Raw genomic sequence first — 26263 nt, 5'->3', positions numbered from 1 at the left:
CCATGTACGGTCCTGTTCAGTGCACATGAGCTCCAAAAAAAATTGTGATTTTCACTGCCTTTGTAGTCTAGTGGTCAAGGGTGCTCACTCTGCTGCAAGTGAGAGGATGTGGGTTCGATTCCCCGCAAGGGCAGTTGAATTTTCTCTTTCCTAAATATGTCTTCCTTTCAGCCAGCTGTTAAAAACCTTCGTATTATACATTTAAATTGGAAAATTAAAACGTCAATAACCTAATGTGGTTGTCATATATGAGAAATATTTCTTTATAAAGAAATATCTGAAGAAAACAAATTTTTGAAAAATAGGTAAATATCAGACTGGAACCATATCCCTAGATACAGAAAGTATACAATTATATTAAGTGGTATATGATTAATGTTAAGTAGGCAAAAAACAGAATTTGGATTTTGTGATTTAAATCAATCATATTTTTAAATCGGGTGGTTGCATGATGAACCCTGTCAGTGCATTTATTTCAAACCACACGATAAAAACACAGTAAATTCTTTGTCACAAGATGAATAAAAGCAGTGAAATAAACATATTTCTCGATAAAATCAAATAATGAGATAAAACTCAGTTTCAAAAAAAAAAGATGAAATTAAATAAAAAAGGTCTAGGATGAAAACAATTCCAGTTTGGCTTCTTTGGGTCTTTTTCATATTAGGCCTTTTATTTAATTTTAATCTTTTGATAACGAAATCCATAGTTTCAAAATGACAATGAAGTTTTATCTCATTTGATTTGAATTTGGTGAGAAATGCATTGATTTCACCGATTTTATTTCAATTTATTCAGTCAAACTTGTATCAGCCTGTTCATATGGTGAATCGAAGCTGATATCTGGGCACTGCTGTATCAATTCCACTGGTTGGACAACAGCTTGTGTTGTCTCAAAGGGAATGGTTCCAAGAATTTTGTCTATCAATAGGGATAGACTTCCTCTTAAATAATCTGAGCTATGCGCTAGTCATCAACCTGAGATCGGGTAAAAGGCATCCGATGAACTCTTTCAGATCTGTAGGAGGAGGTGCAGCAGAAACAGCAGTCATTTTTGCCTTCTTTATGCTGAAATATTCGGCAAAGGTGGCATCTGCATTGTTGGTGCTGCAGGTCTTTCGCTTTTGGGACATCCCACTGCTGCTCTGAGATTGTGTGTTGGGAAGTGATGCTGCAGCTGATGTTAACGGAGGAGGAGTGGTTGGTTTGGGTGGCAAGTCTGGGATATCTATGTCATCAAGTCCGAAAGAGTCATCACTAGATAACGCGTGAGAGCTTTCTGGTTGATCAATAATTTGGGAATGTTCCATTGGAACGGGCAACAAATTCCCACTCAGCACCCCCACAGTCTTCACAAAAGGTAGGGCGAACTGCGTGGCTTTATTCAAGTAATAAGGTTTTTTTACCTTTGTTCCTAAACCGCTTGGAAGAGGTCGCAGTTTTCTCACAAAGGTAGTCCTCAATTTTTTCCATTGATCTTTGCAGTCATGCACTGCAAAATAAAAACACTAAAAATTAACACAGAAGGTCTAGGATGAAATACATATTCAATGACCAAGTTATAAAATACATAGTCAAACACTGTTGTAGCGCTAACCCCACTTAAGTGACAAAATTTTCCAGAGAACAAATCTTCCACATAAAAGGAATTAAATGTGTTAATTTGTGATTCGATATGACGTCAAACTCATTATAGCGCCAGAAACCTGCAAGACAAATGGTGGCGTTACATCAGGGTTAGACTGTATATTTTAAAAGTGAGGTTATAAGGGGACGTCGTGTAGGAGGTGCGTCTCTTTTTCGGGAGATGGCAGAATATTTCTAAACCCTTGATATTGGAGGGGTGTCCAATTAAAGCACGAAACTGCGGAACTTAAAGAAGAAGCCTTTATTTCGAATCACACTCAAAACAGACAACCGTACAGAATGGAAGCCACATTCCAACTCACGTTCTCTTCTCTTGGAAGATAGATTTTCTCTTCTCAACTTCTTTTAACAACGTATAAACAAACAAAACACATTAGGTGCTGTAAGGCCACAGAGAGTTAGTAAAAATGTCCATACTGGAAAAATAGATTCATTACAAGGTGAAATAATACAATTTTCAGTTTTTAAAAAAAATTTAAAAATAATTTATGGTTTGAATTTTGATGTGTTTCTGTTGTCTCCAACCCCATGTAATTGATATAAATTATTTTGCAGGTATCTAGCTACAGGATGCACCTTTGTCTACCTTAGTCTGTACTTTGCCCGAGGGGAGACCACAGTCAGGCGGATTGTAGCTGAGACTACAAAGATATTGTGGGACGAGCTACACATGCAATATTTGGCAAAACCTAACACACAAAAACAATGGAAACAAATTGCAGAACGTTTTCTTTCATTGTGGAACCTACCTAGGTGCAGTGGACAGAAAACATATCCGTATAGAAAAACTTCCAAAACTTCCTTTTACAGGTTCTACCAACTTCAACTATAAATCGTACCACTCCATCGTGCGGTTAGCATGCTGGGATACAGATGGTGCATTCACAATGGTAGAGGCTGGGTATGCGGGTAGGAATAGTGACGGCGGCATATTTTGAGCATCTGCTATAAATATTGGTTGACGCATTTGCAACTGGAGATTCCTGCTCCCTGCCCTGCCATGAACATGACAGTGCTTTCCCCCATTACTTTGTGGCAGATGAGGCATTCCCGTTGTCGCAAAATTTAATGTGTCCCTATTCTAAAAAAATCCTTGACAATTTTTTTTTCGAAGAGAGTCTTCAATTATAGATTGAGCAGAGGAAGGAAAACAATTGAATTTGACATGATGGCTGAAAAGTTTCAAGTGCTAAGTGAGCCAATACGGTGCCGCAATAACAGCAAAGTAGTGGATATAGTGAAGAGTGTTTGTGTGCTACACAATTTCATCCGGAAAAAAGAGGGATATACATATACCCCAAAGCAATTTGAAGAAGCAACTGAGGCCCACACCATCTTTACCTCTTCATTGCCGCCAAGTGTTCTGCACCCTAATTCTACTGCTATCAGGAATTACTTGGCACATTATTTTTTGAGTCCTCGGAGGTCAGTGCCTTGGCAATGGAATTATTGTATATAATTCTTTTTATGATTCCCATGACATAATATGCATAAAATATTGTAAATACTGTACATATAGTGTGATTTATATATCCTCCATCAATGTCTATATTTTCTTTTTTGCACCTTGCAAATTAGTTAAAAGTTTTTGAAATACCAACTGCACACTGCTTATAAAGGTGGCTCTGCCTTTGAAAACTGGGGGAATTCTCTGCCTTCTCTTCCCCCCCCCCCCCCAGATCTCTGCCCATGCTGGTTTGTAACAAATATTTCTTATTGGGGTTTAATGCTACAGGGTGCACTTCAATAAAAGTACAGTAGTTGGCTGTAAACAGTGTTTATTATACAGGGTGTTTCAAAAAGAATCATCCGATAAAAAAAATTGCAACTATTCAGCTAACAGGTATCGCTAATGCTATTCCTTTGGCCGTCACTTCGGTGTTTGTCGAGATGGCGACTGCACAATACAATGTGCCACAAGATGACAATTTTTTAACACGTTTAGTGACAAGGCTACTTTTCATCTAAGTGGCAGGGTGAACTGCCGCAATGTTAGAATATGGGGTATGGAGCAACCACATGAAATTTTACAGCATGAGAGCGCCTTGCCCAAAGTTAATGTTCTTGTGCAATTTCTCAGAGAAAGGTGCATGGCCCCCTTTTTTCATAGAAACCACTGCATAGCTGCCAGGTCTCCCGAATTTTAGCTTCGTGTCTCGACCTCCCGAAAAGTTCTTAAATCTTCCGAATTTTTACGAAAATCACAAAAAATCCCTAATTGTCCGTAAAAATTCCCTACTTCATTTAAAAAGAATCCCCGCTTCTGAAAACAACCCCTAAGGAATTTCTTGTGGGGCAAAATGTCTTTTGCCTCCGTTTTTTCCCACTTTCGAAATGATGTCACACGTCGTAAATGGGGGGGGGGGGGGAAGAGTGTGAAATTCCTTTTTAAAGGGAAGTTTTACAAACCCTCTGATGGTAACAAGAAAAGTTGTTTGCCTTATCATGCAGGGAAATTGGTTTTTTTTTTAGCAGCCAATAGTCCTGGATAATAATTGAAGATTATGGTGACGCCGCGCATGTGGTCAAAACTTCCTCTTCTGTTGAAGTTACATACGTGCGATAACAAAAAATGAATACGTAAGGGAAAAAAAATTAATCAATTTTAAAGGTACTTATTCCCAGATGAATTTCCTTTCATCAAATGACTTTTTCTTTCTGTACAAGTTGTGTTACGGGCATAAACATCGGTCATGGTGGAAAGACTGATATCATCACCCATGTGAAATCAAAAAGCATCACGCAAGTGTCACAAAAAGTCAGTGTTCTTCAAAAATGGATGCTTTTTTCCCTTCATCTTCCGATGATTTTGTAGTCATTCGCGCAGAATATTTGTTCATATAGTTTCTGATTGAAATATATATTTTTGTAGATCAGCATTGAAGTTTTGCCTTTCAATATCACTTGTTTTTTGTGTAGGGATTTTATTCCCTAGGGTTTAACTTCCATGTGTAAAATCCCTATTTTATTTTGAAAAATCCCTTTTGTATTTATTAGGGAGGGATTTTAGTGTAAAATACGGGTCCGCTCGAAAGTTGGCAGCTATGCCACTGTTACAGGAATCACATATCTTGATATACTTGAAAACTTGCTTTTCCCACAGTTAGAAACCGATTCAGGTGACTTCATTTTTCAGCGAAATTTTGAAACAAATTTGGCTACTGTATAGACATATGCCGTGCATCCCAAGGTGAACATATTGAGCATCTTTAATGTGATTTGTAAAAAAACTATGATTAGCCATGTAATATAAAATTAATCTTAATTAGCGCCTATGTTCAATATTTTTCGTAATATACACATTTCAAAACGGGTGATTCTTTTTTAAACACGGTGTATACCAAATAAAGCTTTCAACATAGGTTGAAGTTGAAAAAGATGTGCACATTTACATCTATCAATCTAAATTTTCCTAGCTGGCCCTAAAGCAGAATGTTTTGCAATGAGCCCTCAGCTGATGAAAAATGTTCTGCAGTGAAAATTCCACGATAGTGTTTCATGTGCAGAAGAGAGTTCTTTTCTTAAAATTTTACCGACATTGTTTTGCAACATCACTGAATGTTCTGCAATATATGTTGCAGTTTCTAGTATATTCTGCCACAACCTTGCCTCATGCATATTATCAAAGCATTAAGATTTGAGCATATCTATACCTTGTTTGAAAATGTTTGTAATCAAAATAAACACTGCAGAAGCATTTATTTGATGTCTAAAAAGCAATGGTGTTTTTTTTATTTTCAATTTCAATCATCTGTCACAGTGTTAAATTTTTTAAAGTAATTTGGCCTTCATGTCAGTAAGGAGTGTCCATGTTGACTCAAGGCAGATGTTCGTGAAGTTTTGTTTGATCGTACTTTCACAATGGTTTGCTATCATTGTTGTATGCATGCATAATCATATGTGAACAATTCTGTATCTCAAATAAACAAAATTAATTTTTTTTTGCAAAAAAGTGTATCATGTCGCAATAGCTGTGTAAAAAAGGTGGATTATTTATTTGTGACTTGTAGCCCGCAGGTTGAATTTTCAGGTTCCAAACAGTGGGAAGTGACTCGAGGTGTGAAGAATATCTGCAAACACGGGCATCTGAAGTGTTTCACACCTGTGGATGACAGTCTTGAGCTGTATGTAAGAAGATTTAATTTTTGAATAAAATGTGTGGGTGCTCTGACGCTCGCCACAATATTGTGGGTGCTCGAGCACACTCCCGTCTCTGACACCACTATGTGTAGAAACAATGAAATGAGGAAATGTTGAAATGTGAGTGAGCAATGTTTTGAAACTTCATGGGCTTGGCCAATGCACAGGTAATTTGAAAAATTAAAGGTGATAGCCCAGCACAAATTTCAGTTGACTTAAACGGGGGGGGGGGGGTCCGATACAAAGGCATGTATCGGTAAACATCTCTGACTGGAGTTGCTCTTATTCAATGCCTTTTTTTAATGTGAATATAGTCTTGTTTTAATTTTATTGATATAACTGAGTGTACAGTATGTCATAAAAGTTGTTCCGGTCTTTATTTCGTCTAAATCGGTCGAATAGAACCAAAGTTAAGAAGACTTCGCCCAGCAGCTTAATCGTTCGTGTGCGTGGAAGATGGCAGCGACCGCCTTGTATGCTGATGATCACGATTCCCGCACCAAACAACTCTACCATTGCTGTCTGGTCAACTGACTGTAATTTTCGGGGGATAGATAGATAAACTTTGTGATTTCGATTCGATCCCAGATTCAATAATATTATCGTAAAAAAATTCACAATGACATTCTTTTCGTCCGAAGATTACAATATATGCTATATGGATTCTAGATTCTAATTCTATGTCGCAGATTCCAGATTTTTTTGTATGAAGAGACAATTTTTCAAGAAACAGAGCAATCCTTGATTAAGCCGGACTTTTCAATGAAATTCAACCGGTTGCATCGTGTGCTGAGAGATGGTGAAATAAACAAGAATGTTGACTCAACGAATGGAAATAGAGATGATGGGTTCACAGCTAGAACGATCTTGATGGAGGCTCTGGACGTATCACTGCAAACTCAATTAAATTCCCCCCCCCCCCAACAGACATCGTTTTCAAAAAAGGATATAAAAAATTCAGCGTCACTGTATAAGACTATACTGAAGAGGAACTTTCTCCGAACCATGGATTTAGCCCAACCTAGTGTGGAGAAAGAGGAATTCCTTTCCGTATTAAGATCTACAGATCTAAGATCAAAAGGATCTCTGATTTTAGAGGATACTGAAGCAGAAAATGAAGTAATGAAACAGCCAGCCATCTTCTGTGTCAGGCGCAGAACAAGGGGAAACCGGTAGTGAACAACAAGGTGGACCCTACGCGTTTGAGGCTGCTAAGACTATGTGGACAATGTTGACAGATACGAAGAAAAACGGTAACGGCAAATCACGTAGTCGAATCCCGATGAGTGAAAGAAAGAAACTACAAGGTCTTCTAACAAGATCAATCAATGATATAAGAGACTTATGGGCGTTAATTAGCATGACACACAAGAGCGTACGAGGGAGGAATCGCTACAGAGTTCCTCTTGATGAACAAGAAATCGTTCTACAACAACTCCAGCTGCTTCTTGAAGAAATAGCGAAGCCATTAGCTATTGAAGAACTACCTTCTTGCCAAGCGACGATTGGTAAAGACTTGACAAAATGTGATGAAGGACTGTCATCCACAGACTGCTACAAGCACAGCTCACGAGAAGCTTCACTAATTACAACTTCTACAGTGGATACACAAACTACAACCGACCGAGAGGTAACAGAGGTGCAGAACGAAACAAAGAGAACCTATCACAAACACAAAAAACGGATATAGCAAAGGTTCAGATATCTAGAAAGAAACTTCAGGCGTCGTGGATAGAGAAAATTCGGTAAATGTCAACATGAGCAAAAAGAATCGAAAGATATGTTTCAACCCAATAGTTTCATCGGGTCGTAAATCTCTAATAGACTTTTCTGATCTACCCACTGACGAAGGAAGTGACGTTGCAGCTGAAGTGGAATCTCGATTGCCAAAACTACAGAAAACAGCTACTCAACTTGGGAATCACAAGTGTACCCTCACAACCGGAAATGATGAAGATGAGCGGCTAGATTGGTATGAACGATCCACGATGGGGCAAGCATGCAAAGTGGATGGACAAATGATAACTGAGAATAATCTTCAGAATAAAAACAATATTGACAACCCGAAAGATAGACAGTCCTCTGAAATCACTAGTTATAACCTATGTGAGGATGAAAACGCACATTCGGTGATATTGCCGGATGGCCATGCTAATTTAAACATGTCTGCAATACGATCATCGCAAATTTCAAATCTATCATTCTATGAGGAGGACAGTTGGAACGAAGATCAGCAACAAGACGTTTTGCAGTCAGCTCATAGTAACCTGGAAGGTTAAAACTGGAAGGAGGTATGCAGGAAAAGTAAACGGCAGCAATCAACATTGGAAGACAGCAGTAGTAAAAAAAGACAATGATTATATTTCAATAAAACTGACGGATTTTACAACTCTGGACACGTGGCCTCCGTTAAAAAAGTCCAGTGACACCTCGATAAGACTAAAACATAAGGCAGAAAATAACGAGGCAAATTACAATCGTAATGACCAAGAACTGCAAGGTACTCAGCAATCGTGGTCACAAGTGGTAGGCGATAAGCTCTTAAAAAAGAAGAGATATGGTTATAAAGTGATGAGTGGTTGTAACAGACCACAAAATTCTATAAATGAATCTATGAAAGTCTCTCGAAAGGATGTATGGTACTCTCGAATAGAGAAAAATCAGAGGATAGCGGCGGTAGACAAGCACATCACAGATAAATGGTCACTACAACCAACACGGACGATCATTGATTGGCAAGACAATCACAAGCAGAAAAGTGAACGTCAGCATCAATATGATGGGGTGAAAAACTACAAGCATGTCAGGGTTCAGGCAAAAAGACCATTTGGCTGTCGAAGAAACATCAGAAAAGAGTCATCCTTCAATGGATCTAATAAACAATGGTGGTGTAACATACCAGCAGTGCAAGATAATCGCTTCCAGAGGCATAATGACGAAAGAGATGGGATTAGATCAGGCTACGAACTCAGAGAGAGGAAGATGGTCATCACAGAGTCGTCATACACATGCAAAATTGGCTGTTCCCAAGGAAATAGCAAGGGGGGATTATCCCACATGCAAGGGAAGAATAGGTATCAACAGGAATCACACATACCTGCATACTGGCGATGCCGGCTAGGTGTGATGATGGCGAAGACAGACGCGATAATGCAAGAAAGACGTCTTGCTATTATTCAAGATTTGGAAGAACACATGACCAGGCATCTAGAGAAATAAACAAACCAAATAATAGGTGCATAGACTGCACTCTGATGAACTTGGCTTACAGTTCACAACTGAGATCAGATCATAAAACAGCCGGCAAAGTATGTACAAGCCATTTACTTGTACGGGGTCGCAGCTTGATACACTAGACCAAGAAGAGATGAGTGCTCAAATAGACGTTAACTTATCAGAAGGGGAGGTGCCCTTGCGTCTAATTCAGATTAACATGGACAGATCTAAGAACTGTACTTTTCATTTGGTGACCTATGCCATAGAACACAAGATTGATCTACTGTTGGTGCAGGAACCGTGGGTTAATCGCGGTGCTCTCCGTGGCTGGCCATAACAATGGACAATATGGAGTTCACAAGATTCTAAAAGTGCAATTATAGCTTCGTCTTCGCTGGTGCATCCAGCAACTTATCGTATAGGTAAACAACTTGTTGCCATACAGCTTAGCCTTCGACAGAGAGAAATAATCTTGGTGAGTGCCTATGCTTCTCCCTACGAGGGTCTAGACGGGGTACTACAAGAACTAGAGGAAATACAACTATTTTCCACTGCTGAAGAGAAGATGTTTGCTACCGATATTAACTGTCACTAGTCATTGTGGGGCTACAAAACTACAGATGCCAGAGGCTGGAAATTACAAGTATTTCTCAGCGGTCACAGCATTTACCTATTTAACGCTGGCCAAACAAAACCTACTTACAAACTTTTTGGTACAAAAGGGTGGCCGGATCTCAAGTTTACCTCGTCTGAAGAATTATTTGCTCACACAGTCTGGTCAGTAGGAAACGAGGATTCACACAGCTCACATCAGTATATTCATTTGCACCTGTATATAGAATGTCAATCTCAACTGCAATGGCGTTATAGGACGACCACACCAAGGGCATAGCGAGGGGGGGACTTGGGGGTCTGGTCCCCTCCGAAATGTGAGAAAAAGACAGAAAAAAGGGAAAAAGATGGCCAAATCCATTGTTCTGTCACTTTGGTCCCCTCCCGAAATGAAAGTGGTGCCCCCCCCCCCCCCGAACAAAATTTCTGGCTACGCCCCTGGACCACACGGAGATTAATCGGGCTCAAGACACACACCAGGCCAATGTTAACCGATTTTGCACAGCAGCTGCGTATAGCACACACGGAAGAAGACCTCAATGCAACTGTGGACACCTTTATGGAAGTGTTGCAGTCTGCTTGCGTAAATATACTGGGACATACTCAAAAACCTAATGAAAAACTTCCCAACTGGTGGACACAGGAATTAGCTGTTCATAGAAAGAGGATTCGAGCCTTGGAGAGAAAATTTCTCAAGGCTAAAGGTAAGTTCAAGGGTGAGGCCCATACGATCTATAAAAAGGCTAGAGCAGAATATCTAAAGAAGGTTAAGAAAACTAGGAACGACTGCTGGACAAATTTTTGCGCTGCTGAAAACAACCCTTATGGGATCGCATACCATTCTGTTTTCAAAAGCAAGAGAGTACCCCCTCAAGTTTTGATGATGCAAAGCGGGAGTCACAATTCCACGATCTTGGAAGCGGCGGAGCAGCAACTCGATATGATTTACCCAGATCCTACGGACACAATATCTTTGGTAAAACCAATTAGAACTGGAATCACAGATGGCGAGCAAATTGCAGTGGAAGAGATCAGGAGTATTGTCACAAGATTGAAGAATAGAAGAGCACCTGGCTTTGATAATATTAGTGTTCCCATACTAAAGACATTATTCGAAGCCAATGCCGAATCATTTACTGAAGTTCTCAACAGGTTCTTGGAATTATCTCTCTTTCCTAAACATTTTAAAAAGGGGAAGCTCCTGCTATTCCTTAAGAAAGATAAAGACCCACAATTACTACTCTCATATCGTCCAATTTACCTACTACCCACTCTAGGTAAGGTCTACGAGAAAGTTATAGTACAAAGACTTATGTATCAATTGGAGTGCATGAACTGGCTAAGTCCTCTACAATTTGGATTTCGTGCTGGAGGGTCAGCTGAGAAAGCTATAGATTCACTGTTGCAAGTAATTGTCGGTATGCATCAACAAGGCTATCAGACTGCGATAGTCACGATAGATATTCGCCGAGCCTTCGATTCGCTGGGCCATGAAATAATTATCAATCAACTTCGCCAACTGCCACTTCCTGGAAACCTGACGCGAGTTATTGAGAATATGCTTTCAGACAGATATATAATGATGTCCACAGACGGAGGAATAGCCATGAAAAAGCAGATGAAAGGGTGTCCACAGGGCTCATGCAGCGGCCCCTTGATGTGGTCACTTGTCCTCAACACGCTTTTACAGATTAACTGGGGCCCGCGGGTATATCTACAGGCATTTGCCGACGATCTGGTATATGTTATATCTGGCGAAAACCATATGGCAATAACGGATGATGCACAGACAGTGTTCGGAAAATTGAGCAATTGGCTGGCTAATAATAAACTACAAATGGAAGTAGAAAAAACCCGCTTCTTGTGGCCGCACCCAAAGAAAAAGATGAAACCTAAGATCTACATTGAAGGTATACGAATTCGACCGTCTCAGATAATACGATACCTTGGTGTGTACTTTGATAGTAAATTGAACTTTATTGCGCACATCCAAAAACAGGTCGACAAAGTAAATGGCACACTGCAATTACTGCGCAGATTGGCCGGATCGAAATGGGGAATGCAGCGAGCCTTTCGCAACATCTTGTATAAGACTATTGTACAAAGGCAACTTTCATACGGATGCGCCACTTGGTATCAGCACCCAACTCAAAAACAAAAGAGATCTCTGGATATCGCACAGCGTCCCTTTCTTCTATATGTTACAGGAGCATACGTTACAACCGCGAGCAAAGTTCTGTATGTGGCCACAGGCCAGCCAGCTTTGAGTATTTACATGGAGTATGAGGCTCTTAAGACCAGACTGCTACATCTTGAAAAGGACATAATATTGGACGAGCAGAGAATTTCGTCAAACCAATTTGAGCGGCGACATAAGCAATGGCTGTTTCACCCAAGCACAGATCTCACCAAGTCTCAAATAATGCCATTTGGTATTGATAATATAGATTCCTCGGGCTCTAAGAAAATATTCACTGATGGCTCTAAAACAGAAACGGCTACTAGCTGCGCGTATGTGGTACTAGCGGAAGATGGTTCAATAGAGGAGCAATGGAGTCGAAGGTTAGCTAAAGAGAATAGCGTATTCCAAGCCGAGATTTTTGCGATACTCAATGCTGTTAAACGTTAGGAAGAGATGCTTTGTCCTGTAACAATCTTGAGAGATAGCGCATCTGGCTTCCTAGCCATACAAGATCCTCGTTCACCTAACCCTGATGTACGAAGTATTCGTCTTATCCTACATGCTCACGACAACATAAGGTTAGTCTGGTCTACTTCAGCACCTCATGGCACAGTGCATGAAATAACGAAGGCAGGGTCATGTCTCCAGTGGTGTAGATGGTAGCATGCTTTACCGGTATGCGAGAGGGCCTGGGTTCGAGTCCTGGTAGAGACAAGATGAATTTTTATTCCGAGTTCATCTCATAATATCCAGAAAATGTTTCCCTGACACTGTGCACAATTTAATAATTTATCTAATAGGATCAATTTTATTTAAAATTTAATGATTGCACCTTCTAAAATGCATGCTTCTGGTGATAAAAATTACCTAGGAATGTCTAGTTCAGTATAGAAATGTAATCTAGTTCAATCGTGTTCTTTTTCAGGGATCCAGGAAATTAGTTCAGATTCCAGAGAATTTCCCAGTTACATTTTAGGTGCGGAATCATGAGAAAGCGAACCCTCTTTCACATGATTCCGCACCTAAAATGTAACTGGGAAATTCTCGGGAATCTGAACTCATTTCCTGGATCCCTGAAAAAGAACACTGTTGAACTAGATTACATTTCTATACTGAACTAGACATTTCTAGGTAATTTTTAGGAAACTGGAGTGTCTGTGTAACGAACCACTTTGAACTGTCTTTTACACAAAACAAAATTTCGATCCAAACTTTCAATTTTCTTTTAATTTAGGAAAAAAAATCAAAGATTATTCTTCTTACGTGAATTTTTTATACGCTTTTTTTTTTGTATAAACCGAAGTGATTTCGTTATGCCAGGCGATTCATTATAAATGTCCAAAAAGAGAATAAATGAATTTATTGAATTTAAGAGTAAATGGCAGGGCCGGGCTGTAAATAGGCTGGGGCAACCGGAGCACTGCCCATGGGCCCCGAGCCGAATGGGGGCTCCACAAATGTTTACATTTGTATTAGCATAATAAAAAGGACCCCCCCCCCCAAAGAAAAGTCAGTCCCGGGCCCTGGTAAATGGAAATAATAATACTGAATAACTATTTTCATTGGGCTTGGAAAAAGCATTGGCCTACAAAATGGAACTGAAATAATTCAAATATTTATGTTCACCCTACCTATTCAACTAAGCACTAGCTTCTTGACAATTCTGTTAATTTGTAGATATGGCCTATTAAAAATAAACGTTTTACACTTTATGAAACACAAGGCCGCAACTAGATGCTCGGTCAGCAGGGACAAGAACGCATTTTGGTGCTCTGTTAAAACGTTGAAGGAGAGATTGAAGTGTCAAATTTCTGCCTCCTTTCGTCCACCGGGCCCCAACTGCTTTTATTGCCCCCCCCCCCCTTAGTTATGGCCCCGGAAACACAATTCAACTCTCTTCAGCCATAGATTTATTACAGTTAACTAGAGATGCTGAAAATAAAATCTATCAAAAATTTATATTATTTTCAGTGTTGTTTACTGTTCCTTTGGGTTAGAAGAAACCATGTTCAAAATTTATTCATGTGGGAAAAAAAAAAAAATTGATCCTTTATGTAACACACTTCAACATACAACCAACTTACTAAAATATTTCGAACAATCAAATAACTATTTTGTCAAATATTTATCGATCCAACCCAAAAGTTTTGCAGGGAGATATGTTCTCAAGATAGTACAGTGCCTTAAAAAAGACTGAATCTGAATGTAGTCTATTTTTTCAGAAGCAAGGCAAAGAAACCTCTTGATTTTTTCGGACTGGGGAAGAAGAGAGGGTATTGTTATACAAAAGCTTGCCACAAAGCTGTTGCTTTATCCTGGTCTGCCTACGAGGGTGGGATTGATGGAGCTCTAGCCCTGAGGCCTGGACCATTCTAGTCATTTTTTGTTTTTCCACACTATGGATTCACTATGAGGGGTCTCCTATTTCAGGATGGGGGGTGTCATGTGCTTGGCATTTCACTGTGGACATCTGTGTTCATAGAAAATTTCATTTCATTCAGACATTATGGCCTCATTGAAACAAGGGTCACATTATAGCTTTGAGGTCATACAACCCCAATGCTGGTGTGGGGAAAATACTGTGGTTGTTCAGTAGCATTTGTTGAACGATAATCACTTTCTTCCTTCTCCAGAGAAGGACTCTGAGAGCTATGCCTTGTAAATTGTTCTTCTCTTCATTAGTTTTTTTCAGTTACTTATACATTTGTATTAAAAACATTGCAATAAAAAGAATAGAAATACTTAGTTCAAGATATCTGCTGATACTCATACAAATTGATATGACTGATGTTGAAATGTCCTGTTTTTTCCTATGGGACATATCTGAAAGAGGGGGGGAATTAAAACTGCCACCCCACGGGCCCCCTCGACTCCCAGGGCTGGGGCCAAATCAGCCCCCCCCCCTCTATGTGGGGGCCATGATGGCTGCAACTGGACACTTGTTCAAATGGGACAAGCACACATTTTGGCGCCCCAGTGTAATGCAGAAGTAGTAGTTATAAAGGGTGAATTTGGCTCCTTCTCTAGTCCAGAACCCAGGGGGCACTAGACCCACCTGCTTTCCCCTCCACCCTAGTTGCGGCCCTTCATCTATCCTCCAAATTGATGTGTGGATTCGAAATTTAATGTATACATATTGGTGTTGTAGGTCTGTGTGATTTTTGTGGCAACAAGAGGTTTTTTTCAAAGGAATAGCCAACTCAAAATTAGAAAACCTTAGAAACTCGTATTTTTAGCCTATTAACACTGTGGAATTGCGGGCTCCAGACGCGGATTTTCACCAAAGGCAAAATCTGGGGTGTGGGGGGCTGTCCCCCCCCCCCCAAGAAAGTTACAAATTTTGTTAAAATTTGAATATTGTGGAAGAAATCCTTCTGTCCCTGCAAAAGTTGAATCTGTGTACATACTAGTGATTTTCGCGGTACGAAACAGTGACTACCATCATACCAGCTAGATGACAAAACTGGATATTTAACCCATTAATGCTGGTTGTTAAGAAAATTTGCATTCTAAATTTATAGTTTTTTCTTTGTCAATAAATGGAAGTGGTTCCACTCATTTTTTGTTTATAAAAAAAAGCGAAGTCGTCGTTAATGGGTTAAGGTAGAGTTTTTAGTTTTTTTTTTTCTGAACAATCTCGGAAAGTGTTTTACACTTTGAACAGCCATTCCACATCCTTTACAATTTTTCAAAAAATGTGCATTTGTAATCTTATAAGAACAAGGCAAATTTACGCCATATAGACTGCTGTCTTTGAATGCCGGCAGATTAGCCATGAAAGTACCATAATTCCTGGTATGTACATGGAGGGAAGAAAATCTGCATGAGAATAGAAACTCAAAAGTTTGAAAATTGTGTACACAGCCCCTTCATTAAGGCAAGCAACTAAATATCTTTAATAACTCTCATGTGTACATCAATACAATACAATATACAAAGTAGTAAAACCACTTTCTCAAGGCCACATGATCAGGATGGACTGTGAAAAGAAAAGGGGAAAAAAAGGGATGTTTTTGCTCTCTCTGCTTTTTTCCTTCTTGGAACTAGGGATGTGTGAACCAAATTTTTATGCATCCTTTTCCAAAATTCCGGGTATTTGATGTGCTATAGAACATCAAATACCCCGAATGCATCATACCCCCGATGCCGTTGATGTGCTATAGCACATCAATGGCATCTCTGGGTTTGGTGATTCTGATGTCTAACATGTTACCTGATAGTATTCAGTTGTCTTCTGTATTTTTAAGGCATCAAGTAGCATAAACAGTATTTACAATGCTTAGCAAAGAGCTAAAAATGAAAGTGTTTCATTTGTCAAAAACGATTACACTGGCATTGAACACTAAAATGGGAAAAAATCCCTTTTAAAAAAAGGATAACAACCCTCCCATTCACCTTGACTTAAAAAAACTAAAAGTTGACAGGCGACTGTGTGGAAGATTCCAAAAAAGAATTTAATATGTATTGTGAAGAGAAAAGAATTATCTAAGGTTGCTAGCACACTGCTTTAACTGAAAATTGTTTTTGTAACAAAGTCATTGACTCAAGCCAAAGCAAAATGGCAGAAATCTTATAGGATACTAAAATGTTGTTTTGAGAAAAAAAAAAATTTAGGGATTTTTTTAAAATTGTGCTATGATTATGGTGTCTAAGGGGGATGCCCTCCCCATTCCACTTTTTAGTCCAACTTTTCTTAATTTTTATAATTTTTTGAGTGGAAGTCCTGCAGATCTCATCATGGCCTATGGATATGAGGCCTCGGGCTGTTGCCCATAGGCCATTGAGTTAAAATTATCCTAATTCTATAGAAAATATATATATTCTATAGAAAAATATCCAGCACTGCTGGCTTTAATTCTTCAGTTTTCCATGGCCTCTCTTCACTACTTGTCGCGGCCACGTCTAAGGAACGTGGGGGGGCATATGTACCCAGGTTGAAAACCATTGATTTAAATCTTGATTTTTTTTTTTTAAATCATTGACTTAAACCATGAAATCTAAATTTCATTTTTCTTTTATTTAACTTCAATGATATTGAAATAAAAGAAACATAGTATTGAGTATGCATGTTATTGAAATGCTGTAAAGTAGTCAATTAAAGGAAATATAGAAGATCTGGTAAATAAGGACTTGAACCATATCCTTAGATACAGTGTAGAAAGATAGCTGTTTTATTTCTAGATTTTGTGCTTGGGAAAAAATTACAGAAAAATATAGGAGGCCAAACTTATACATAACTAGTTATAAAATACCTGGCGCTGCCCAGAGTTTCTTCAATTGCTGGGAGGATTGGAAAAGTGGGAAATAAAGGCATATAAATTATTATACATATACTGACAGGATTAAAGAAATGGCAAACCATTGTAAAGGCATATACATGTCTGAAACACCTTGGTAGGGAACCACGGTAACCAGGTAACCAAAGTAAACTTTCCGAAAGTGATTGTTGAGGCCCAAAAACCATTGTTGATTGACAGTTTTTCGTGCATTTTGAGCATTTGCACAGCTCTGACAGACTTTTAAAGCAGTCTATCATTCAAGTCGGGTCCCTCTGGTATATATGTAAAATTTAAATACGATAAATCTAAAATTGTAGATTTGTATAAAGAACATATACTCACAGACAGAAAATCAATTTTATATACATAGATTGCAATGCATTACAATGTAGAGCACTAGGTTTCCCCCGATAAAAAAGAGAAATTAGGTTTTTGTATAGTCTTGAATTCTATACCCCTAATTGCTGATTTAAGATAATAGATGTTGTACCAACATAAATATCATTGGATTTGATTTTTTTTTCCACTTTTCATATTAAAATTTCAAGTTTGCTTGTTTTTTTTTTTTTATAAAACTGCATTAAATCTGTGAAAGAATGAAAATGTGTTAATTATTAAGTAATTACATGCAAGTCACAAACATATAATAAATGTATCCACCAATTGCACAAGAAACAATTTTGTTGATAGAATGTTTTCAGGGGTAGGAACTCTGCGCCAAAATTAACATCTTTCGCCATTCTGCTCCAATAGTGTAATTCCGTATTTTTCTGTGCCAAATAGCGAATTTTGCTTCAGTATGCCCAGAATTTTAGAAAGGATGCCAAAGCATTTTTTGTTCTTGCTTGCCGTCAAACGATTCTTTCCGAGAAGAGCCTGTTTTATTCCACTGTACTCTTAAAATATCGGCTCCTCATCAGGCTTTCCATTGCAAAACCCTGATAATATCCATGATCGTGCAACTGAAGATGGTTTTCAATGGCAGGGCTCGGCACGGGTCACTTTTTCCCCTAAAAGTCACTTTTTTAGAAGCTGGTCACTTTTATTACCTATTTTCGGGCCCAGGTCACTTTTTCCACTTTTTTTAGCAAAAAAACCTCGGTCTCGCGCGCTTTTCGGGTGTCAGTGTTTTTCTTTTCTTCAAGGACGAACTTTACCGGTTCAAGGTCGCTAATTTTCTCCCTCCCTTCATTGAACTACGATCGTACAAGGAACCCATATATATATATATATATATGAAGGCGTCTTTATCTTCCCGGGAGCATACCGTGTGACGTCAGCATAACTTGATTTCAAGGCGCTTGGAAAGAAAGCTCCTTATAGTTAAGAGTCGTCATTTTATGGAAAAGCCGATCGGAAAAAAATAGCGTATTTACAACAAAGAATTTTTTCCCCTCCTCTACTACCATTCTTTCTTATTTCCCCACTCGTTCTTTCATTTTCATCTTATTTTAAAATTGATCCTTTATTTTATTAGTTTTAAAAAGTTTGTCCTAAGGGCCGAATTCCTTTCTTGGAGCATCGAGCAAGTTACATTTGTTGTTTGTTCTATCGTTACTTTTATTAATTTTTTTTAACATTTGAAATGACGATTTAAAGGCTCATTTACATTGAGCGAGTTTATAAAGAGAGCCCGTGCAGAAATTAACTTACGCGCAGCGGGAGAATACCAAAGCGCGCATATTAAAGATGCATACTATTAATACGTATTAAGCGTATTATTAGTACGCTTTGGAGAATACTCTTGTAGCTGGCCAACGTTAAAGAAGCTCGCAAGTATTTTGAATTTACTTAGAATAAAAAAAAAAATCATCCGACTGAAAATCGCGATCTATCTAGAAATAAAATTCGTACTATTTTTCTAACTGGATTTAAATCTCAGCAAGAAACCGTAGCCCCAGATATGATCGAAAGGAGAACTGTTTATAAGATCACAGAATCCTGCAATTCAACGTTTATGGAAGGATGACGTCACTCTCTGCTACCATACGATGGTTTTTAACAACTGGCTGTTGCGAAGATATATTTTGGAAAGAGAGAAAATTCAACTGCCCCTGCTGGGAATCGAACCCACGTCCTTTCACTTTCCGGTTGAATTTTCTCTTTCCAAAATATATCTTCGCAACAGCCAGTTATTAAAAACCTTCGTGTGGTAGCGGAGAGTGACGTCATCCTTCCATAAGTCTCCATCTAGTGGCAGCGTCAGCAGTTGTGAGCTTGGCCTGAGTCTGGTCTGGCCGTCCATGTACGGTCCTTTTCAGTGTACACGAGCTCCAAGGAAAGATTGAGAGATTCGTTGCCTCTGTAGTCTAGTGCGTTCACCCGGAAAGTGAAAGGACGTGGGTTCGATTCCCCGCAGGGGCAGTTGAATTTTCTCTCTTTCCAAAATATATCTTCGCAACAGCCAGTTGTTAAAAACCTTCGGATTCAACGTTTATTTAACCAAATCAGATGAAAATTGGTCATCAGGCTGATGAAAACTCAGTTAACGTGCATGCGAGCCGTACATAGAGGTGGATTTAACGGTGGGCACAGCGACCGCGCCTTTGGCCCCTACTTTATACTTTTTTCATAATTTAAGGGGCGTAATATTAATTTTTTTTTATGCCCGGGGCCGTCAACAACTGACCTTTATCCGCTTCTGGCCGTAACTTAATTTAGAGCATCTTCACGATGCTGATTGTTGACTTAATATCGACATATTGCGCTCCATTCTCGGTGTTGTGTAAAAAAAAATCCCCTTTTCAGACCTCGGAAGTTATTACAACGTTTTTGTCTCGAGTCGCTGTTATGACCGCAATAGGAAAGGGCGGGGTCTGGTTCCACGGGTGTTGAACGAGGAAGGGTGCCGAGTTTACTCTTTTTTCCGTTATTAAAAATGGATACCGGCCCCGGGCGATAGTAAATTTTCGTTCGTACTTGCGGCCCGGGTTGCTACATACCGTGATCAAATCCAAAACTAGGGGGGGGGGCAATGCCTCGAATGGAATTTTTGATGGAATGGTATATTTAAGAAAAGGAAATAAATTCCTTTGCAAAATTATCGAATTTCACAGTCAAGGGGCAGTAAAATTACATTTCCTCTCCAGAAAAAATATCGTATTACGGCCATGGTAAATCGGGTGCCCCGGGTGGGTACGAATTCACTGCTTTTGTTCTTTGAAAATTACGGGAGGAGTCCGAGCTAACGTGGCGACTTTTTTTCGCGCTAAAATAAGTAGCCCTGACAGCAGCATCCATAAACTCTATCAACCGCATTTATAAACCCCGTATGTCGTTGATTCGATTTTTGTGTTCATTTTATCCTAATTTTCCGTATTTCCCGATATATTTCTATCGATTTTCGCATATTGCCGCATATTTGGTTGATTCATGTTATAAATTATATATTTTTTTGTAATTTTATGTGCCCTTTGTCAGCCATCTTGAATTGATCGCCGCAAAACGGCGATTGGTTGGCGAGGAAAAAAGTCGCCACGTTGGTGCTTACAAGGTTCATGGGAAATTTACCGGGGAAGACCGCGGAGTCTTTTTCTGTTAAAAATTACGGGGGGGGGGGCAAAATTATATTGTTTCTGGGTAAAGTAGTAAATGTTTTTTTTGCAAGGGTGTATGTTGTGTGTAAAAAAAAAGGAAAATATATATTTAAAAATTTTTCTCTCAAAAACCAAACAATTTCAAAACTGATTTGTTTTCTCCCTCACCCAAGGGCAGTATTATTTTGGAGCCTCCTCCGCCTGTAAAAGAGTAGACCCACCCACCCTTCCCAGTCCTCCAGCCATAGGTGCAGATAGACTTGAAGGTCTTAGAGATGCGGCAGATGACAATTGATATACATCATTAGGCTCTGCCATTGACGTTGGGGGGGGGGGTGGATTGCCCTCCCTCAACGTATAAGGGGCCGTTCAAGTATTACGTAAGCAAATTTTTAGCCATTTTTGACCCCCCCCCCCTTGTCAGCAAAATTTCGTCATCAGCTCTGCCCCTCTGAATCCTAACTCATATTTTCATAAAGGGTGGTTGATGACGTAAGCATTATCGAAACCCCCCTTGTCATCAAAAGTCAGCAAGTCAGAAACACCCCCCTCCATCGATGATTACGTAATACTTGAACGGCCCCTAACAATTAAAATAATTTAGTTAATTTAAATAATTTATTTAATTCAGTAGTTTAAGTAATATTTTAATTTAATAATTTAAAATAATATTGTTAAAAATGTAATTTTAGTTTTTTTTTTAAAATCAATCATTATAGTAAATTTCTTAAAATTTGTTGGAAGATGTTATACAAACCTAATTATGTAAATCAATTTGTACTTAGTTAAAAAAAAGAGTTTGAGTACATTTTGTATACTGTCATTCATAGCATAACATAATGAAAAATCCACTAGAATGTAGATGGGACAAATTCTCTCATCAAATTTTGTGTTATTTCATTTTTTTTTCCTTCTTTGAATGTGAAAATTTTTTCCCGTTTTGAAGTTTTTCCTGCTTAAATTGATTTTAAGATGGGTTGTGGATAGCAATATGGGGCCATTCAAGTATTACATAAGCAAATTTTTAGTCATTTTCGACCCCCCCCCCCCCCGTCAGCAAATCGGAAACCCCCTCCCCCCATCTATGTGATGACGTAATACTTGAACGGCCCCTATGGGGGGAGGGGGGGAAAGGCATTACTACTGTTACTTAGAAAGGATGTAATGTTACTCTCTCACACATAGTTGTTGATAAATTTGATAAGTTATTCAAAACTTTTCTGGTTAGCAGAATGCATTCGAGTTTGATTTATTTCACACTGCTATATGTAAAAAAAGCAATTTCGATGAGCTCCATTGAAATACAAAGTTTAGTGAAAACTAAATTCATTCAATTTGGTAATAATCAAAATTCATTGCCCATTTGGTCTCTTTCTAAAATTATTTTGGTCACTATTGGGTCACTTTTCAAACATTTTGGTCACTATTTGGTCACTTTTTTAAATATTTTGGTCACTATTTTCACTAGTTTTGAGGCCATGATCCGTGCTGAGCCCTGCAATGGTCTTTTCAGCTTTAAAGTGCAAATGTGAGTCAGTTTTTGATTTCAAAAATGAAAAAGTCGTCACTAAAAGCAGCAAAAGTTACTGTAGTTGATCGTCATTGCGTCAAATCGTGATGTTTCAGGAAAATGTTTTCATTCTTGGAGTAAATAGAGCATTTCCGCTGAATTACGAATGCTAGTTTAGAAACTTTGCCGAATAACGAGTGTTAAATTGCCAATCTCGTTAAATAATGAGTGCTGAATCGTGTTGATTCTTCCGAAATTCTCTCTCATTCTGCAACAATTTCTTTCTGAGTATAAAAAAACTGAAAATATGTAAAAAAAATTTAGCCCATTTAAGGTGTTTCTGTTCCAGACAGCAAATAGTGCCCTCAGTAATCAAAAATCATCTTAAATAGACTAGTGCAAAAAATTTTATGACAGCCGCTCTTTCAATCAAGATGTCAAAAGCCTGAAACACCAAAAACAAAAAACAAGCTGATGAAAAGATGTTTGATAACAAAAGACAGTGCAGTTGTTTTATTTTGAAAAAAGACGAGGGTCATAGACATATGCAGAATTTTCTGGGGTTGTAATTTTTTTCCCTTGAGGGTTTTTTTTAATGATTTTGCTGCAAAATAACACTATAATTTCGACTTGGGGGGTTAGTGCTCCATACCCCCCAAGACGAGGGGCAGATATAAATATCTGCTCCGAATTCTATATTTTGCTGCTCCTTCCAAAACTGCTTTGAATCCTGAATTTGCTGTTCCAAAACTGCTCCGAAATGGACTGTCACTTCCCACCCCTGCCTTTCATGTTAAATAAACACCAAATTTTGATGTCCATATTTTTAGCTTGTAGTTCTTTCGTTTATTGCAGTTTATTCATTAATGCTTAATTAAATTAGAGATTGAGTGAAAAAAATAGGTAGGTATATGAAACTATGCAGTCTGTTAATTTAAATCCTAAAAATTGATTTAAATAAAAAATCTGGTTCGTTCGATTTTTTTTTTTTAAATCATTTTTCCATACCCTTACTTCCAATTTTCAAATGAAGCAAGTGATGCTTGTGTAACTCCTTATGATGGTTTTTCTCTTTTTGGTTCATTTTTGTAATACATTATTGAATTTTAATGGGGAGTTTAAGCTTGCTTCTTCAACGCTGTTTAAAATAATTATCAGTATTAAGCCTCCACCAAACACAGTGGATCTGATAAGTCTATGATGTACACACGTTTTTAATTATGTTGGCTTTAATCTGAAAGTATAGAGTCAATGCTGGTGTAGCTTCTTCCTTCATCACAAGTGTTCTCTTCTGTTTGTGGCTGTATAACATGAACTGGCTATTTCACAGCAGCAAATTAACTTCACGGGGGCATTGTGTTTGTTCTATTTTTCTTCTTTCCCAAATGATTTTTTCAGAATTAACACATTGTACCAGTTTTTTAAGGAAAAGCTCCCTCATCACATTGGCTACCTATGAATGTGAAAACATGTCAACTTATGACCAGTAAACAATGTGTTAATATAAGGTGGTCTAGGTCTAAATACTTCATTAAACATTGCAAACAATTTCTTGCAACAATTACTTGTGAAAAATTCCTGAACTCAAAAGTTTGATTGTATTAATGTAGAATAGCAATCTAATTAGTTTTTTTTAATAGGTTTAAGTTCTAGTTTTTTATCATTTTTAATTTTAATTTGTGGATGAATACATTCTGAAGGAGGAATAAACATTTTTATACATATATAAAGTATTGTTCACGCTTTCTCAATCCCAGCGATTTACTCTATTTGAATCCCCATTTCATTGAGAAACACTGTATTTATAGTATTAATATATTGTTATTGAAAAATTAATCTGTAAAGACTAGTTTTTAAAGTACAGGGATTTTCTAACTGTGAGGTGCATGATTCTTGGGAAGAATGACATCCAAATAGTTTTTTTAGACTATGATTATCAAGAAATTATGAAGTTGCAAAGCCATTTGATAATCTTTTTCATTAACATTATCTTTGTATTTAAAAAAATGTTATGGTATGAGGGGATACATGCAAACTTTGGAAGTCCAGAGAAGAAGTTTCTGCAGTGGAAAGTTTCAAAATCCCTAGACACAGAATTTAGTCTTTTCGGCTAATCAATTTGCAAATTTATCTTTTTTCTTTTTCTTTTACAGGCCTCACAGTGCCTTATATGTGATGATGAAAGATCAATATGCCAATTATGTGGTGCAGAGGATGATTGAGGTGGCAGAACCTCCGCAGCGCAAACTGCTCCTGCATAAGATCCGTCCCCATGTCACCTCTCTTCGAAAGTATACCTACGGCAAGCACATATTAGCCAAACTTGAAAAATACCTTCTCAAGAACAACGACCTTGGTCCCATAGGTGCACCACCTAATGGCACCATTTAGCTATAGCATTGACAATTTTTCCCCTTTCTTTTTGTCGGAGTGTATTTCTCAGTATAACCGACTTGCATATAATAATTTACATGCACTCATGCTTCTTTCTCAATAACCTCATTTCCCCCTCCTTATATAAATAAGTATATATATATATATATAAATAAATTTTTTCTTCCTCCTGGCTTTCCTGTTGCGCCCCCCCCCCCCTGCAAAAAAAAGAAACAAGTTATATCTATTCGTCTACATAGGTTGTTAGCTTTTATGCTATAAATTGTCTTGGAAGTTGGTGGTGTGTGTGTGATTTAGATATGATCGAGTTTTCAATAGAGGTTTTTAAAAAAGCCTTGCAGTGTTTATATATTTGTGCTTGTCAGACAATTATGGTGTTTATGCAGTTTAAAAGAAGAAAAAAAACTTTTCTAAGTAGTTTTTGAGCTGATTTAGAAATTTCAAACAGTTTTTCATGCTATGATTATCCCTTTTCAATAGTTTTCTTCATTAGGATCCTCATGCGATTACAGGCTAAAATATGGATTGCTGTTAGTATTTGTACGACAAAGGAAAAAAAAAGTTAGAAAACACTCCGACTTCGTGGATTTATTTGACTGAAGATTTTGACTATTGATTTTCTTGCTTTTTTTTGGTAATGGTGGTAAAAAAAGTGAAATGTTCATGTAGTTTTTTAAATAATTGTTGTAATACTTTTTTTTTTTGATGTATAGGTGTGCTTTTTTTTTTTTTTTCGTCATTTCCTTTAAAAAGTTTTTGTTTATCACATTTTACAAAACTTGTAATTACCATTGTATCATTGATCATATTAGAATTGTGTATACTGTTAAAGTGGTTTTTTTCCCTTGTAATCTATAAGTCGATATATCTACAATTTTTAACAATTGTGGTATCATGGGTAACCTTCTCCACCATACATAACTTGTATAGAGCTCTTTGTAACAAAACACATCAATTTATGTATTGTTTCCAACACAAGGCTGTGTTGACTTGTAAATTATTCTGAGTGAAATTTGCGATGCATCACTTTTTTTATATATACATACATATATATATTTATTGGTGGGTTTATTTTGCATGTTATGCAAAAATGAATTTGTGAATAATGAAAATCCTTGCAATATGTTGTTGAATTATTTATCATTTATCTATTAATTTTCCAAATCATCAGGGGGAATGATTAAATAAGGTAATCGGCAAATTTTGAATATTACAGATGCAAATGGCCATCACCTTTTTCATCAAGCACCAGCCTTATGAAGTTCCTTCTTGGGTCAATAAAAATGAATCACAAAGCTTTAGGCAAGTGATTTACATTTTCATCGATTTTTTTTTTTTTTTTTTTTTTGCCCAAATGTATAGTGTAAATGTTTTAAAAAGGGCTTCTCAACATGTTCTTGGTGCTATGGATGTGATTTTAAAGTTTCTGAAAATTTTCTTTTTCTTTTCCTTTGATATTGTCAAACCTTGTGAGCACCATGAAAGGAAGCGTGCAGTGCAGCATCGATAGATTCTTGAAACACTCTCTAAGTGGGAATTTATAAATACATAGTTTCTATTGAGAAGCAAAATTACTTTTAATTTCCCTTTGGAATATGTATCATGTTATGTTGTGTATCACAGTATCATTTCCATCTTGTGATATGTTTTACTTTTTGTTAATAGAACTTTCTTGGGACAATGATCAAGTATTACCAATGATTTGCTTGATAAAGTTTTCGATACTCAGATGATTATGTATATAAAA

At 37.7% G+C, this 26263-nt stretch overlaps 1 protein-coding gene across 5 annotated transcripts in view; it reads left to right on the top strand.

Annotated features, from left to right (window-relative positions):
- pum (pumilio) overlaps nt 1-24714 on the top strand; it is a 134366-nt gene extending 109652 nt beyond the window's left edge. For all 5 annotated transcript variants that reach the window (XM_089251033.1, XM_089251030.1, XM_089251032.1 and 2 more), the window contains one exon: nt 24276-24714. In XM_089251033.1, coding sequence (XP_089107159.1) covers nt 24276-24513 — 238 coding nt within the window. In that variant the 3' untranslated portion in view covers nt 24514-24714. The remainder of the gene's footprint in view (nt 1-24275) is intronic.
- Nucleotides 24715-26263: the final 1549 nt, after the last annotated feature.

Source organism: Pholcus phalangioides, unplaced genomic scaffold (genome assembly GCF_987345545.1).
Source record: "Pholcus phalangioides strain wild (caught in Gottingen) unplaced genomic scaffold, Ppha-v1.0 ptg000024l_1, whole genome shotgun sequence".
NCBI classification, from domain to species: Eukaryota; Metazoa; Arthropoda; class Arachnida; order Araneae; family Pholcidae; genus Pholcus; species Pholcus phalangioides.
The sequence above is the reverse complement of the archived record's forward strand: the minus strand, read 5'-3'. Positions and strand labels throughout refer to the sequence as shown.